This window comes from Lagopus muta, chromosome 1 (genome assembly GCF_023343835.1).
Source record: "Lagopus muta isolate bLagMut1 chromosome 1, bLagMut1 primary, whole genome shotgun sequence".
Taxonomy (NCBI): Eukaryota; Metazoa; Chordata; class Aves; order Galliformes; family Phasianidae; genus Lagopus; species Lagopus muta.
Genome location: NC_064433.1, coordinates 108,275,758 through 108,291,561, shown reverse-complemented (window position 1 = coordinate 108,291,561; position 15,804 = coordinate 108,275,758). Strand labels below are relative to the sequence as shown.

At 42.4% G+C, this 15,804-nt stretch overlaps 1 protein-coding gene across 2 annotated transcripts in view; it reads left to right on the top strand.

The window, feature by feature from the left end:
* The window catches only part of C2CD2 (C2 calcium dependent domain containing 2), a 36,506-nt gene extending 21,924 nt beyond the window's left edge, over positions 1–14,582 (top strand). For both annotated transcript variants that reach the window (XM_048966879.1, XM_048966870.1), the window contains exons 9-14: positions 1,597–1,736; positions 1,984–2,155; positions 2,902–3,015; positions 5,045–5,172; positions 6,462–6,777; positions 11,815–14,582. In XM_048966879.1, coding sequence (XP_048822836.1) covers positions 1,597–1,736; positions 1,984–2,155; positions 2,902–3,015; positions 5,045–5,172; positions 6,462–6,777; positions 11,815–12,041 — 1,097 coding nt within the window. In that variant the 3' untranslated portion in view covers positions 12,042–14,582. The remainder of the gene's footprint in view (positions 1–1,596; positions 1,737–1,983; positions 2,156–2,901; positions 3,016–5,044; positions 5,173–6,461; positions 6,778–11,814) is intronic.
* The last annotated feature ends 1,222 nt before the right edge of the window (positions 14,583–15,804 follow it).

Below are 15,804 nucleotides of genomic sequence, written 5' to 3'. Positions count from 1 at the left end.
ACTGTTATAGAGTCTCTGACCTCCTCAAAGTTAAGGTTACAAAGAAACCTTAAGTCACCCTTTCCTTTGGGGGGCTGTCAACAGCTGTGGAGAACTCTTTTGGCCTTTTAAACTTCTAACAAATCATGTGAGTACTGTTGGTTTCAAGTTATGCTTTCCCTGTCTTTGAGGGGAATCATGATTTTAATCCTAAAGTCTTCCTTTCCAAGCCCCATAATCTGCCTAGCAATTACCAGCTATAAAGCCACTTAACTTTGGTTACATCGGATTAAATATAAAACATGAGGAATATAATATTCTTAATAATTGATTCTGTTGCAGTTAGCCTTCAGTGGCAAAGAAAATCCCACCACTTAACTATTGCATTTTGGTTATTTGGAGAATTACTGCCTCACTGATGTGAGAAAAACAGATAGGCAGGCTTTGAGGCCGAGGAGCACTTTGAGCTGTTTGCATGAGCTTTGTAAACTTACTCCAAATACTTCACTACTTGGGCTTTATTGAAGTGATGCTACTTCATAAATCATGGTCTGATTTTTGGGTGGTCCAGTGTTAAGCTAGGATTTGGACTCAGTGATCCTTATGGCCCCTTCCAAGTTGAGTTATTCTATGATTCTATTAAATTCCTCTCATCTGTGCTTATCCTTTTGCTGAGGAGTAACTTTTGCTTTCACTGGAAATGGTAACTTTATTTCACCTCTTGTTTCCATTTGCTTTTTCCTTCTTATGCCAGATTTCAGATATAAAGAAATCAGATAACAAAAGTTTGATGATTATAATGAAGGATTAGGAAGTAAAATGTAAAAATACTAAAAAATAATTTCTCCAGGGATGCTGCTTTCCTATTAAAAAAAAAAAAAGAGAGGAGAGACACATGAGACCTAGGTACAGTCAGCATGTGTGTATTGTTTCTTACATAAACTCTGTTCCTGCCAGTTCTCAATCACCTTTCATAACATGTCTTTCAAACAGTACCAGCAGCGTTCCAGCTGTTCTCCCAAAAATTTAAATGAAGAACTCAAAGTAGAATCACATTAGTGATGGGAGAGCCGAGTAATGTGAATATGATGTAGAACTGTATTTGCCTTTGTGTTTTGCAGAACATTGGGATTTAATCCCTGAAATCCTGCAGTAATTTTGCTAGTAGTTTGCTTCAGTATAATGTAGCTTACATTAAATGTTAGGTAATGGGAGGAACAAGAGAACTGCTCAGCTTGCACTGAAGATCAAATAAAGAATGAATATTCTTAATGATGCTCTAGTTTAGCAGGAACCCAGAGAGTGTTCTCTGAAGAGACAAAGTAACCAATTAAGGAGATAGTACAAGAATGTAGTCGTAATATTTCTAGGTGTTTTCTTTTCCTCTAAGCATTTGGCATATATAGGGGAAAAAAATGGCTGTAAATAGTGACAGGTAAGTAAGGTTTCATCTCCATTCTTTCTGTTGCTCAGTATTTAGGCCAGGAATAGTTGTAAAATGGAAAGAAGGCTCTGACTACTGCCATGTTGCCCCATGGTGTATAACCAGGTACTGTGATTACCTGCTATAGGTCTTGTGCTTCCTTTTTGTTTCCTCAGCCTTTTTGTTTCTTCTAGGTTCTTCATCCGCAAGGGCAACTATACCTCTAGACTTGTTCAGGAAGCAGCCTTCTGGCCTCCAAAGCTTTGCACTGAACAGCAGGGCCAGTGATGGTAGCCCAGAGCTGAGGCCTGGGCTAGGATCCATTACTGCAGAGGTATGGCATAGGGATGTTTTTATGGTGGATCCTTTAGCTCTGGACCTCCTTGTGAGTACTTATCTGTGAGTTCGCAGTGCAACGTGTGGCCGAGTTTCTGTATCACGTTCATAATTTGTGGTAACACACTGTGCTGTATTTCTGTGTATCAAAAGCATTAGCTGGCCCTTGTGTGTTAATAAAAATGTTGAAGGAGCACTAGTTGGAAATATTAACATCCTTGAAATATTCTTTTTGGTCTTCCTAGTTCTTGTTTATCGAACCTAGCGAGTTAAAGACTTGGCAAACATCTTCTCCAGTGCCAAGCACTAAGGTAGAAAAGGATCGAACTGTGATGCCCTGTGGGACTGTGGTCACTACTGTAACTGCTGTGAAAACCAAACCTCGACTAGAAGGGAGGTCATCCCCATTGAGCACAGGTGAGGAAGTCCGCTTCGTTCTGTGTTCACTCTTAGTGTTGTCTGTGGGGGGCAAGAGAAGTTGGTGCAAGGAGGAGCAGGGATGGATGGAGAAGCATCATCCAGACTTCTCTGAGGCATTGATGGCGGTGTTTTTGGGATTCTTCAAAATCAAGTTTTTAATTTTCATGAAACCTTGTTGCTAGAAGAGGAATGGTTCATGCTTCTTTTTGTATGCATATTTACATTTCATGGTGGAGTGCAAGTGCAGAACAGCTTGGTTTGAGTTGTTTTTCCACACGATAGAGGTATCAGACACACGAGTGCTTGCTGATGGCAGTCTTGTGCTGTGCCTTCTAACCTCAGTGTGTATTATAATCCCAGATAAGGATGAGTGTCATCCTGTGGCAATCTTTTCAGCGTACCTTTCTGGAGTAGACTGATTCCTCTTGGGATAAGTATGAGAGTAAAACCTCTTCACTCTTTGTGTGCAGTCTCACAAAGAGCTGTGTTCTTTTAAGCTGTCAATGCTGATCTTTTATTGAAGCATATACTGTCTAATATATTACAGGAGATGTTTAAAAGTGACTTCCTGTGTTTCGCAGGTCCTTTGGGGTGACGTTGCCATAGAGAGCATGCCCTGAGAATTTCTATAAACAGCTTTCTCAAACATTTGTGATTTGAACAGCCTTTTAAATTGATGTGACTTGTTATTTTCATACTAAGTGTCTTAAATAGTTCAAATAACAGAGTAGCTTGGTTTTCAGGTTCTCCTGTGAAAACTCCAGTCAAAGTCAAAGTGATTGAAAAGGATTTTTCTGTTCAAGCTCTCCATTCTCACGGTGCTCCAGTCAGCAAAACTTTATCGTCTTCAGATACAGGTAATAGAACCTTTTGAAGCTTCAAATCAGAAGACATCTCTCTAGACTGCACACGGGATTAATGTAACCCTGCTAAAATAGCAGCAAACCCGCTACTGGCTTTCAACAGGCACTGAGATGTTTATGTTAGCAAGTACCGTGGTTAGGGGTATAGCAGCCTTGTAATAGAAGCCTGTTTTTAACTGGTGATTAAAATAACTGATTTTGAAAAAGCAACAATGAGCTGTGGTTTGGAAAGGGGAGGTGACTGTGGAAAAGCCAGACTGACTTTCCTCTTGCTTTTGAATGAAAAACTCCTCCCCTGTAAAGACACAAATTACATTGCATAAAGTGAAAACTCTCCGAAATTTAACCTTAAGGCCATTATGAAATCTGCTGTCTGAAGAAAAGGCATGAGGCTGCCTTTAGGTAAGGCAGACTGAATTCTCTTCCTCGCCCTGCCACTGTTATTTTGCTGTTGTTTTGTTTTTATGCTGATGCAAATACATAATCTGGCTGAGCCTGTTCATCTGCTTTCTTAAGTCACCAGCCATATAGTTGAAGAGCCTCCAGAGCCCCACATAGCTTCAATAACACCTTTAATTACAAATTCACTTTGACTGAATTAAACTCGTTTTTGACTGTGGCATTTTACCTTTTTGATGCACAGCTCTGAATCTTCAGCATGTTCTTCTGTCCTTGTGGCTTCACCATTCGTTCCTTAGATGTATAGGCAGCAATGATGGAAGATGTGGTGTGGTATAGTTGCAAATAGCACATGATCTGGAGTTCTGTTTACTTTGTACTGGTTTGGGTGCATATGGGGCAATCTGGAGATGATCTGGAGTGCTCCTGGAACAGCCAGAATCTTGCTGAGAGACACATGTGTTGGCCAAAAAGCTGGGCAAAAGCGTGAACCAATAACCATGAATACCTTTAAATAACTCTTGACTCTTCCTCCAACAGTAAACCAGTGATACCATGAAGCAGGGTGATATTACTGAGCCAATTTGGAAAGCCCTAAGCTTCTGAGTTTTCCATCATAACTGGTTCTGATATTGAAAATGCAAAGCGCTTACTGGAAAACTTGTCTGATCAAAGCTCAGAGCACACTGAGATGGACAATGTTTTCCCTTCTCTGGGAATGCAGGGGAATTCCTGTGCAATGTTAATACACTATTGCAGGAAGAATTACTCATTAGAACAAAACCTTGAGGCAAATGAAAGAAATGCAAAGAAGCATTGGTGGTAGTTGCAGACAGCATGCCAAACTAGCTACAGGCTCTCTGGAAAAGATCCTGTGGCCTTTCCATGGTTCTAAATAATGGCAACAATAAGAGTTAGCAAGTGCCTCTGATGCAGTGTCAGGCACTTAGGAGTTTCTGGAGGCCTTCAAGTGGCTCTGAAGATGGAAAAGTGGGGTTTGTCATGAGTGCACGTGCATGTGGGAGTGCATACTGCTTGTGCATATGTACTGCTGAGTTCCAAAAGAATCTGAGGTATTTGGTGCAGTATTATTCAGGCCTTATCTTTCAGTCCCTTAATGTCCCAACAACAAAAGACACTGCTTAGTTTAATTCATGCTATTCCTGATTGTATTCCTTTGTTGTTAAATCTCTTACTGAAGAGCCCACCTCCAACAATTAAATCTGTGAATATTTTTGTTTGTTTTATTAGCTTTATTAGATTTGTTTTTCTAAGCTTAATGAATTTGATTAGTGTGTACTTGCTGTGCCAGAATTAACCACAGTGTAGCAAGTGAAGTAACTGGCTGTGTGGTCTGGGTTTCTAAAGTCTTATGAGTGTGAAGGGCATGGGTTTGTAAGTGCAACTTCCGTCCCGTTTCTGTGTAGGATGGATAATGTACACCAGATTGAGCAGAATGGAAAGACAAGACCCAGTAGCTTGGTGGTGGATTGGAAAATGTTTTGTTTTACGTGGTGTTTATATCATTCCTTGTAATCTCTTTACATTTAAAATTTAGAACAAGCCTTGCCTCTCTTTGTGTTCTGTTTTTTTTCTTCACTCTGAAATAATGCTTTCTTTTCAGAGCTGCTGATACTGAATGGCAGTGATCCTGTTGCAGAAGCAGCCATTCGACAGTTAAGTGAGTCTGCCAAGCAGAAGCTGAAGTCTCCCAGAAAGAAAAGCACCATTATCATATCAGGGGTGTCCAAGGTAGAGCAGAAAACAGCAGGTTTACTTCTTAGTGCTGTAAAGTCTTCGCTCTGCTGCGCATGATGTGAATGTGCATTCTGTAGAGTCCTGCTTGTCAGTCTCTGCAGGACCTACGTCTGCCTGTTTCAATAACTATTTCAAGTTGAACCAAATCAGGGTGGGCTTATTGGAAAGTGGGTTATTTTTTTATACTTAGATTTGAAAGCTTAACTAAAAATGCATGGTGACCTTGGCCAGGAGTGAGATGGTTAGGCGTTTGGGAAAACTAGCCTAAGTAAGGACAAAAATTAGTCTTTCTCAGTGTATGGGAACTGCTGAGTGGCCTGAACCTCTGATTGATCACCTGAGGCGAGCACTGAGTCAGCCATGGGAGCACAGGTGAAGGCAATTCAGCTGTGCTGCTGGAAGGGGTGGAGCCTGGCTGCACCTCTCCTAGACCCATTTAAGAGTGACTACAGGTGGGGAAGGATCTCTTCTGGAGATCTGCTCTGCTGGAGTTTTGTAAGTGAGCCCAGGATAGGGGTAAGCTTTCTGTCTATTCTCTTTTTGTTATCATTATCTGCTTTGCCTAACTCTCTTGTTTATTTCATAATTATAACATCCTAACATTCATTGATTATACACTCTGTTTCTGCTGATAGAGGCAATGTGCACACAAATAATATCACTGTTTTTTCTACATGTCAAAATTGTTTAAACAAAACCCTTTGGAAAAGCCCTCCCTCTGGGCTTCATTCTAGAGTAAGGGAAGCAGAAAACTGCTCCTCACTTGGCATACAGCACTCTTCCAGGCATCCATTATCCATAGCCTCCATCTGACTCTTGGTCCCTGCCTGCAGTCCTTTCCTTGCAGGCTGCTCTGTGGACGTTTGCTGTGGTCTTGCTGTTCTGCATGGGTTTCCTAATGAGCTCTGAGAGAAAGTTGAGCCACTGAACCTTGTCATCACTGTGCTGTGTAGTATTTAAGTATTAAATACTAGTACTTAAGTTTTTTTTTTTTCCAGTCCTTTGGCTTTAACAGGACAATTAGGTGGTGACGGTCAGTTCTTAGAACTTGGCTATATGCTCCTCTCCTTTAGTAGAGCTTAAGGAGCCTCATAATGGTTTTCTGATAGCTCTGAGCAGAGCAAATGAAAGTGTAAAGAGAAAAAAAGAACATCTTTTGCAGGGAGGCTTGTTTTGCTTTTGTTTCTGTTTTCTGGTGTGTGTTTGTTTGTTTTTCTATCAGAGTGGCTTGTGTCAGCATTGTCTCTCTATTTATTTATTTGTTTATTTTCCCTGTTGGGCAGACCTCTTTATCTCAGGACAGTGAAGCTGCACTGATGATGGACTATGCTGCAGCCATGGACAGTTCCCGCAAAGAAGCAGATCCACCACCTGCTGGAGAAGAAGTGACTGCAAAAGTAACTTCTGATGAAAAGCTGTCATCAGACACTTCAGAAACAGTACCTGATACTGACCCACAGCAAAGTGCCCATAAGGCTTGGGCTTTGGAGAACGGCAGCCAGCAGTGGGACTCCAATACACTCTTAGACCAGAGCTGTGAAGAAATGTCTGGGAGTTCATTAAGTGTTTCAGAAACTGGGAGTGTGAAAAAGTCTAAAGGTACATGATCCTTACCTCTCCTCTGGGAAATAACTGTGGTCTACACGTCATTGGCAGTGTCATGCAACAGTGTATAGTAGTTTATCCTCTGGTACTGTTTTTCCTCCTTAAGCTCTGTGTAATTGTGGTGTTGGTGGAAGCTGTCTTGCTAAAAGCCAAAGAATCCAGTTCTCTGGCTCTCAGAGATGTGGCAGGCACTCTTACGCTCTTGTCCATCAGCAAATGGAAGGACTCACCCTTAGAAGTTAAAAGGCAGATCATTGAGCCCAACGCATAGCTGGGAGGGTAAAGCGAATGAAGGATCAGATATTTTGCTTTATGTAGTTACGCACCTTGATAGCCTCAGCTTGAAAATGCTGTAGCATTCTTTGTGTTTCCTTTATAAACACAATAACCTCTGAGGCTGTTGTGCCTGGTTTGTGGCTGTGGGGTGGCTGTTAGGAAGTCTGGAAGAGAATCCAGTGCAGTGGTCACCCACCTGTGCCTTGAACAGGTGGCACACCATTTATATGGGATGCATGTTGAAGTTGGAAAAACTGTTGTATTTCTCACCCATTTCCATCCCTCTTTTATTGTATTCTTTTCTGTGCATTTCTTACCCAGAGACTTCTATACTTACTCAGAGACACTATAAAGTGGCAATAAAGCTTAGTACACGACTGGACTACTGTGAGGCTGCCCAGGGAGGTGGTGGGGTCACCATCCCTGGAGGTGTTTAAGAGCCGTGTGAACATGGCACTGGGGGCCATGGTTGGTGGGCATGGTGGGGGGTGGGCTGATGGTTGGACCAGGTGATCTTAGAGGTCTTTTCCAACCTTAGTGATTCTGTGATTCTAATGCATTTCACATATGCACTAGACCTCTTCACCAAGCCTTGATGTCTTCTGGTCTTTTCACAAGTCTGTTGTTCCATCTGATAGTTCAGGATGGCCCAGCAACCATCAGTTTGGCCAAGATGGTCAGGCATTAGACAGTTTGGAATGGATTTAGGTGAACTAAGCACTAAGTAATTTGACTTGTTTGGAGCCTGAAGAAGTTTAGGGAGCTCTATGAGGTCTGGAAAACCTCTGGACTCTTTAATGTTTTACTCTAAATCAAGCAAGTGGAAGCTTGTAGGTGAACTGTTGTTTACTTTTGCTTTTCCATGTGCAGTGTGTTGCAGAGAGGTCAGGCTTCTGAAAGTTTACTTTGCGCAATGTAGGGCAGGACTGCTAGAAAGAACAAATTGTCTCAGCTTTAAAAATGTTTTCTAAAACTGTCTAAAATCCCTTACAGATCTCTCTGTGGAAGTCTTGAACCTCTGCTCACAGCTGAGTGGGTTCAATGGAGTGAGATAGGAAAACTTTTCTACTTCCTTTCCCTTGGTTAGCTTGGAATACTTTGATTTTTTTTCTTTTGTCAAAAATAATTCCCTTTCCCTTTCAAAAACAAGAACAGTAACAAAAACAACAACAACAAGAAAAAGCAAACGCTTTTCTGCTTTAAAAACCTTCCTGAATGGTATGAATGTCTTGAAGTTAGCATTGTCTTTCACTATGATTTCTACTCTTGAATACCTTTTGTTCTTCACTTTTCTGACTTCCTGTTTCTTACCCGTTCCCTTTTATAAACTTAAGAGGACCACTGTGCCAGCCAGAATTAATTACCTACACAGTAAGTTGCTTTTGTCTTATCTTTTAAAGAAAGCGTAGCTTTACAATGATGCGCTCATTGTAAAAATCAGAGCAAAATGTAGTTTGGCACCTGTTTTCTTCCCCCATCCATTTCTTTCCTCCTGCAAACTGCCTTCCTGTGCTCAGATGCCTTAGCAGCTTTGTCTGCCCAGACAAATCATTCCACTGGTGGATGTGCTGTCTAAGTGGGTCATGCAGAACAGGCTCCAAGGAAGGCTTGGAGGGGTGCTGTGTGCTCCTGCTCTCTCTCCATCATGCCCATTCCTGTTGAACATCTGCTCATGCAAACCCATGTGTGACCTCATAACTGGATATGCATACACAGAATACTTATTTTAAAAACTGCTGCTTACAGTTATATAGATTTCCTTTCTAGCTCAACTCCTAAAGCTACGAGTACTTCACAGACACCTCAATTAAAAACTGTTTTGGAGTTAGGAAGGAATGGAAAGAAGCAGTCTCTGTTCACGTCCTTGTAGATGTGGAAGGAAATTGTCCTTCAATAAAAAAAAAAAAGAGATTTGGGAGTGACCCTAGCCCAACCAGCCAGTTAGAACAGCCTGAGCTGGCCCTCAGGAGCCTGTGAAGACCAGCTAGTCTGTACAGCATTCTTGAGGTGCTCTCTGCTTATCTCCTGGTGTTGGGAGCTGAGTTTGGCACATGGATCACGTAGAACTCAAGAAGTAAGCATGTAAACAGCCCAAGCATCGCTGAGTTTGTGATTTGCTCTGTAGCCTGCCTTCTTAGCAGGGGTGCCTCCACAGAGCTGGAGCCACTGTCAGGCAGCATGCACCCAGCTGGCTGGAGACCAGTGGGTAGCAGTGAGTGATACAAACTTCCAGCTACTAGCAATCTCAGTACCTCTGAAAACACAAGGAGCTTTCACCTTGGGGGCTGCAGCCACTGATGAAGCTGTGCTGTTCTCAGGGAAGTGCAGCCTGCATTTTTTTTTTCCAGCTGCAACAAGTTGTCCTAGACCACCAGCACAAGTTGTAAGCATTCTTGGTTTGGTTCTGTTCCTTAGGATGGAAAATCAGTGAATGGATAGGACAAAATAGCTGTTTACAGATAAGCTCCTTTGTCCTGCTCCTCCTGCTGGCACAGATTCAGCTGCAGCTGCCAACGCTGCTGGGCAGAGCAGCTGAGGGCTAAAACAAAAGCTGCACAGCAGCAGTGGCTCAGCAACCTCCCCAGCCTCTGCATATTAACAACTGTCAGTATCAGGGGCAAAACACTGTTTCTTTTATGCTGTTGACAACAGCTTGAAGTGGTGCTGCTTTGCCAGAATGATCAATCAGAGGGTGATGGGAGAGCAGACAAGATTCAGGTCTGTGCGTTCCAGTTGCTTTCAGCTGACTCTTGCATCAATCCCATCGTGGCCCATGTCTTGGCCACAGCAAGACAAAATGCGCTAGAATATCTTCACAGATGCTGAGTGCTCAGTCCTTAAAATAAAAAAGTAATAATGCTGAGCACGTGTCTGTAACTGTTCCAGTCTGAACAGAGCAGCTTCTGGCTGCATGAAACAGGGCTGCCATGAACTGCCTATTCTGCAGCTGTTGCTGTGCAAAATGACACGCAGCCTGTGCCCAGTCCTTAGATGGCAGTGATGTGATCCTTGCTGTTGCACAGTCACATGCAAGAATGGGTCTGCACATTGCTTTTTGTATCCGTTTACAACGGGAGGAGAAGCAGAGCTGAGACTGTGCAGTGACAGGATCTGATAGTTGAACAGAGGAAAAGTAAGGAAAGCTGATGGTTGTGTGGAAACAAGTTGTGGAAGCTTAGCCAGGAAGATGACTGTCCTCATGTACCTGTCTGAGTGCCAGAAGGCTCCCTCTGCTGGCTTGCTACCTGGGTCCTCCTTCGTTCAAACTGGCTTGTGTCACTGCGACAGCAGCACTGCCCAGTTCTGCACTGAACTCTTGCTATTTTGACATTGGGCTGTTGTACCAAGAGCAGGCAGCCTTCCTTGTGCCTCAGGCACACAGAGTGCATGGGAAAATGGAAGGTGGGAGCTGGCAGAATGCTGGCTGCAAAACCATCTAGGGCTTGTAAAGAGGGAAGACCATTGATGTCTTGTGTTGCCAACATGAATCCATGGTGCAGAGATATGCAGCCAAGGCAATGGCAGCTAGGTTTGATATGGAATCAAGAGGAAGGGTATATAAAAGAATCTGGACTAATTTGCCACAGAAGGGATTTGGGCAAATTTCTGAGCTTATTGGAAGCAGACATAATACTATTTTTAATGTGCTTGAAGTGAATTGTTATTTCCAACAGTGTTTTAAACCGGCAAATGATTGCTGCTCTAGGTGTTGCTGCTGAATTCATATGGAAGATGGGCAGTCTGACTGTTTGAGCCTGCTGCATGTGGGCTGACACACAGCTACTGACTTCAGGCATCAACAGGATCCTCCATGTCAAAATGCCTCCTTCACTTTGTGTATAATGGGCTAATCTTTTCAACTCCATTGATTGCTGAAACTACAGAGTAACATTTCTTCCTCTATCTTTTAATAAAATACTTTGTACTTTTATTGCACTGGAAGGATGGAATGTGCCTGTTTGACATTTGAGAATCCAGCATACAAACCACCCTAAGAGCTGTGCATGTGTACATGTGAACACTACTGTACTTTTCAGAGGAGCATTAGAAACAAAGTAGAAGGAAGGTGACTTCCACAAGATGTGTGAATTCAAAGTTGCAATCGGAGGATTAACGTTTAATTCCTCATAGCTGCATAGTAGCTTTCCTTCCTTTTCACCTGCATTGTTTCAGAGAGAATAGAAGGAAAGAACTTCTTTAGTGCTCCTCTAGCAAAATATGTGTGAGCTCTTCTCAACTCTTCTGCTGACTGTAAGAGCATGGACATATGCATAGATCTAGTACTACCGCCATCTGTCATGAATCCAAGTGATTCAGTTTGCATGATACTTGCGTGGAACGAGGAGAAGCAGAAAGATGCATAACTTCATGAAGCCTGAATTTCTCAGTGGTGTTTGCTTGAGAAAGAGCTGGTCAGTGGTGGGGGAAGGTGGATTCAGCAGCATGTAGCACGTGTGTGAGTGCCTGAAAGCATAGTGACCGCTCACCTTTGCCAGTATCTGAAATCCCTTCATTCCAGCATGGGGCTCGTACCCTTGCATCCTCTCAGTTACAGATCATCAATACTGTGGCTCTGAATTCACCACTCTTAGCTTTCTAACATAGTTTAATTAGTTATGAGAGTGGTGCTTAAGCTCGAAATGCTGAGACGAAGGCTTTCTTCAGTAGTGATGCAGTCATAGCTGAAGCTGCAGGCTAGAAGAAAGCAGTCTGGTTTGTCTAAAGCGCCTTTGCCTCTGCTCTTTGCTTTCGCAGGTGGGATCTTGAGGAAGAGCGCAAAGCTCTTTTTCCGTCGGCGCCACCATCAGAAGGATCCAGGAATGAGTCAGTCACACAACGATCTCATCTACCTGCAGCAGCCCCTGTCAGAGGAAACGCGCAAGAAGGGAGGCACTCTTTCGCGAATTCTTAACAGAAAGTTGCTTTCCAAGAACAAAAGCAAGAGCAAACTGAATGGTGCTTCAGCAGAACCGTTTGCGTAAGGCTGAATGAATGCTCTCTGAGGGGATACTTGCACATCAGTTGTTTACAGAGCAGTACCAGAGAACGCAAATACAGCTGATGACTTGCATCACACGATGCTCGCTGATACAGTGGTGCGGGAGGGAACAGAAGGATTGTATTTTCTGTTTATTTTTCCAGAACAGCTTTCTCTCTGGTTACTGTGAAGGTGCTCCTCTGAATACAAGCAGCTCTACTTGCATCATGACAGCTTTTGGAGGACTGTGTGGTGGTGTTGTGCAAAGTGAGGGAGAGCAGGGAATGGCGCAGGTGGGGAGAAGCGAGCACCTAGTTGGCTGAAGCAGGGAGCTGAGAACTGAAGAACCATACCTGCTCTATGATTGAACCGCTGTCAGGAGAGGAGATACCACTGTGCTTCCGTGCTGAGGCATGGAGCAGCAGCAATGCAAGTCTCTGCTTGTGTTTCTGGTCAGGCTGAAAGGGAAAACAGACCCAGACCCACTTTGTATTGTGATTTGAAAACGGGTAAGTTTTCAGAAACAGAGCTAAACCGCTGATTAAGAGAGCCTGCTGTAATAACTGTAGCCTGCTATAAACTCTGCTCAGTCCATGTAGATGGAGAGAGGCCTTTTGTATTAGCCATAAATCAATAAATTATGCAAATACTTACACTAGCATATTGTTTAATGTTCTGTACGTAAGTTATACTCTAAAAAACAGAACTTTTTAAAGAATTTACTTGAGTCTACTTGCAAACATTTATAACTTCTCCTCTGTAGCTTTTCTTCCCTGTGTGAGAAGCTGTTGCTGCTAATTCAAAAACCTGTCATAGGGGCTCTACTTCCTTCTCCCAAGTACTTGTTAGACAAGCATATATATATGCCATCATATCAAATGCAAAGCTAGGAGCAATAAGTCTCGAATAGAGCATATTTAACCCTATATAAGCTTTTCATTAGACAGCTTGTTTTACTTGCCAAATATTTACTGAGATCTTAGAAAATGCAGTTGTGAAGAGAGCTTTTTAAAACATAATGATCGGAATTCCCTCAGTCTTTCAGTTTCTAGCTCCACCAGTGTTGTTGTTGTGCTGAGTGGTTGGTTGAGTTTCCTGATTTATTTTCCTCATTAAATGAGAAAGAAAAACTGGTGAAAGTAAAGGCGTAGTTCTTGTTTTAGCTGCTGAGAAGAGCAGAAGGCAGGGTTTTACAGGTGCCACCTTGAAGTTTGCCTTCCTGTACATTCCTCCTGAGGACAAAGGACCAAGCCTGTTTTCTTTAGCCAAGGAAGACATCCATTCCATTAGAGCTACTGACGTGAATGAATGATGGGTTTGTGTTGCTTTGCCAACAGCGATTCGCACCCCCACACCTCACCCCTGGAAAGAGATACAAGGCTTTTGCAGATATTTTGGTCTTCAACTTCTCTTCAAAAGTAGAAAGTCACTGAGGAACAGAAGTATGTTTTGAAACTTCAGATGGGCTTCAGATTCCATGGTAAATTCTTCTACAAAGAAAATCTAGATGCTTGTTGGTTTTTTTTACCAACAGATTAGTAAATAAACAAACTATCAAAATCTCTTAACTGAGTCTACAGTTGAAATATACCACTTGTATGTAAAAAAATCACCTGTAGTGCAGCAGTCCAGCCTATCAAACAGCTGTACCTCTTAGCACGCTGCTTATTATGAAAACGTTTGAAGGCATTTGTATGCTTTATGTTTTGGAAATGTGTTACAAATGACTGTCCTGGAGCTGTAATGTGCTTTAAAAATCCCACTGCAGTAATATGGGTTTGTCCTGCCTGAGTGTGCGTGAGCACTTGTGTTTGTTGTTGGTTTAACACAAATTAGAACTCTCCATTTGTACTACAGTGACTTGTGATCGAAGCATTCAAAACAAACTGAATCTCTGTTCCCTCAACATGTACTTTTTCCGTGCAAAGGACATCTTTGCATGATGGGGCTGGGCAGATAGAGATCTTTCTTGTGTTCTACATGGTCAATTTTGTTTACTGAAGGAAAAAATCTAACCACAAATTCAAGAAATCAAAGCGAGACTGAGCTCCATGTGTAGCATCATCTCTGTACACTGAGAGCAGAGGGAGCACGTAACACTACTTCAGATCTGTTTGCATTGCTGAAGTGGGATTTAACTTACGGAAGTTTTATCATTTACTCTAGAATGTGGTGGAAATAACACTGAATAATGTGCTGACTGCAGAAGGGTTTGCTTGTGTATTATTGTTTTGAAGTACAGATAGACCCTGAAGTTTTGGGTTGGTTTCTTTTTTGGTTGATCCTTCTTCAGGTCTTGGTTATTGCCTAAACCCGTGTCTTGATGGTGGGAACTGCAATTTATATATATAATATTAATATATATATATGCACATAAAAAAAAACATACTGCAAATTGTGTGAAGGTTTGGGCTTGCCTATATTAAGAGAATTAACCATTAAGATGAGGAAAGCAAGGCTACTTGTGTTAAGAGGGAATCTTGGTCTTTAATTGCCTTCATTCCTCAGGAAAATAAATAGTGTTTGGTTTGATGTGTGACCTCCACATGTGGCTGGTTGTTCCTCACCTCTTCCTACAAATACTTTGTATTGCGTTGTAAAAACAAGCTGAGCTACCAAACCCAAGGGACGGCTGCATTCCTCAGTGGTGGCAACCGTAAGGGCCCATGAAATTCAGTGCTATTTTTCTTTCCTAGATGATTTTTGCCTTTTAAGATCAGATTTGAGCAGTGGGTGTGGGTTTTTTTGCCTCTTAGTGGCTGTGTCAGTTGTGTGCTGACTACCAGAAGGAGCTGAGCTTCTGTTCCATGCAGGAAGGGCAGGATCTGTGAGCTGGCATTGATGGTGTTGCACCTTGCACTCTTGGGCACTGATCATGTCCCATGCAGTTGTGTGAAGGATGCCAGAGAGAATCATTTAGCTCTGCTTTTTGCAGTCTTCGTGACTTTAACAACCATGCATTTGAAGAGCAGAACAAATCTCAGCGTGGTGTAACATAGGAAACTTCATGTTTTCTGCCTTCCAAGTGAATTACTTCAGAACAACAGTTTGGAAACAATTTGTGAAATCTTTTCTTCCTTTTTGCCCCTTTTCTTATACTTTTGTGTTTCTGGATCTTTTGTACAGCAGTATAAATGCAGTATTTCAAGAGCTATGCTGCGACAGCTTCCTTTCTTCCTTTCTGAAGCATCATGTAATGCTTTGGTGTTGTTTGTATGTGAAATTTCTTAGGAGAAAGCAATGACGACATAAAATGCTGTCAAATTTGTAAAGGGAAACAAAAACCCTGTTTTAACATCTCTCTTAGTTCTGGTAATTCTACGTGTTACAAGGTGCAAGAGCTCTATACAAGGTGGGAGTCTGTTTCTTTTTATTCTGTTGCAGCATTTTAATTGTAGAGCCAAAGTTAGAGCTAACTGCTTGTCATGGTACAGAATGAAGCACAGCAGGCTCCAGGCTGAGGCATTCCTGCTGTGAGAGGGAACAACCAACCTCCTGCTCTGACCTCTGCAGGACATAAGTGGATTTATTCCTGTGTTTGAAGTTAGTGAGGTGCTGAAACACATGCTGAGCACAGCCTCAGTGACAAACAGCTCAAAGTTAACTCCATCACCAGGGTGATTACTCGAAGCTGAGGGTGAATAATGTCATTTCACTCAGGATATCCAAACTGCTACTATGCAAGGTGCTGGCATGGTGTGGAGGTAACTGGGAAGGATGGATGTGAGGTGTTTCCAATCCTGTAGCTTTGTATTTCCCACTAACGC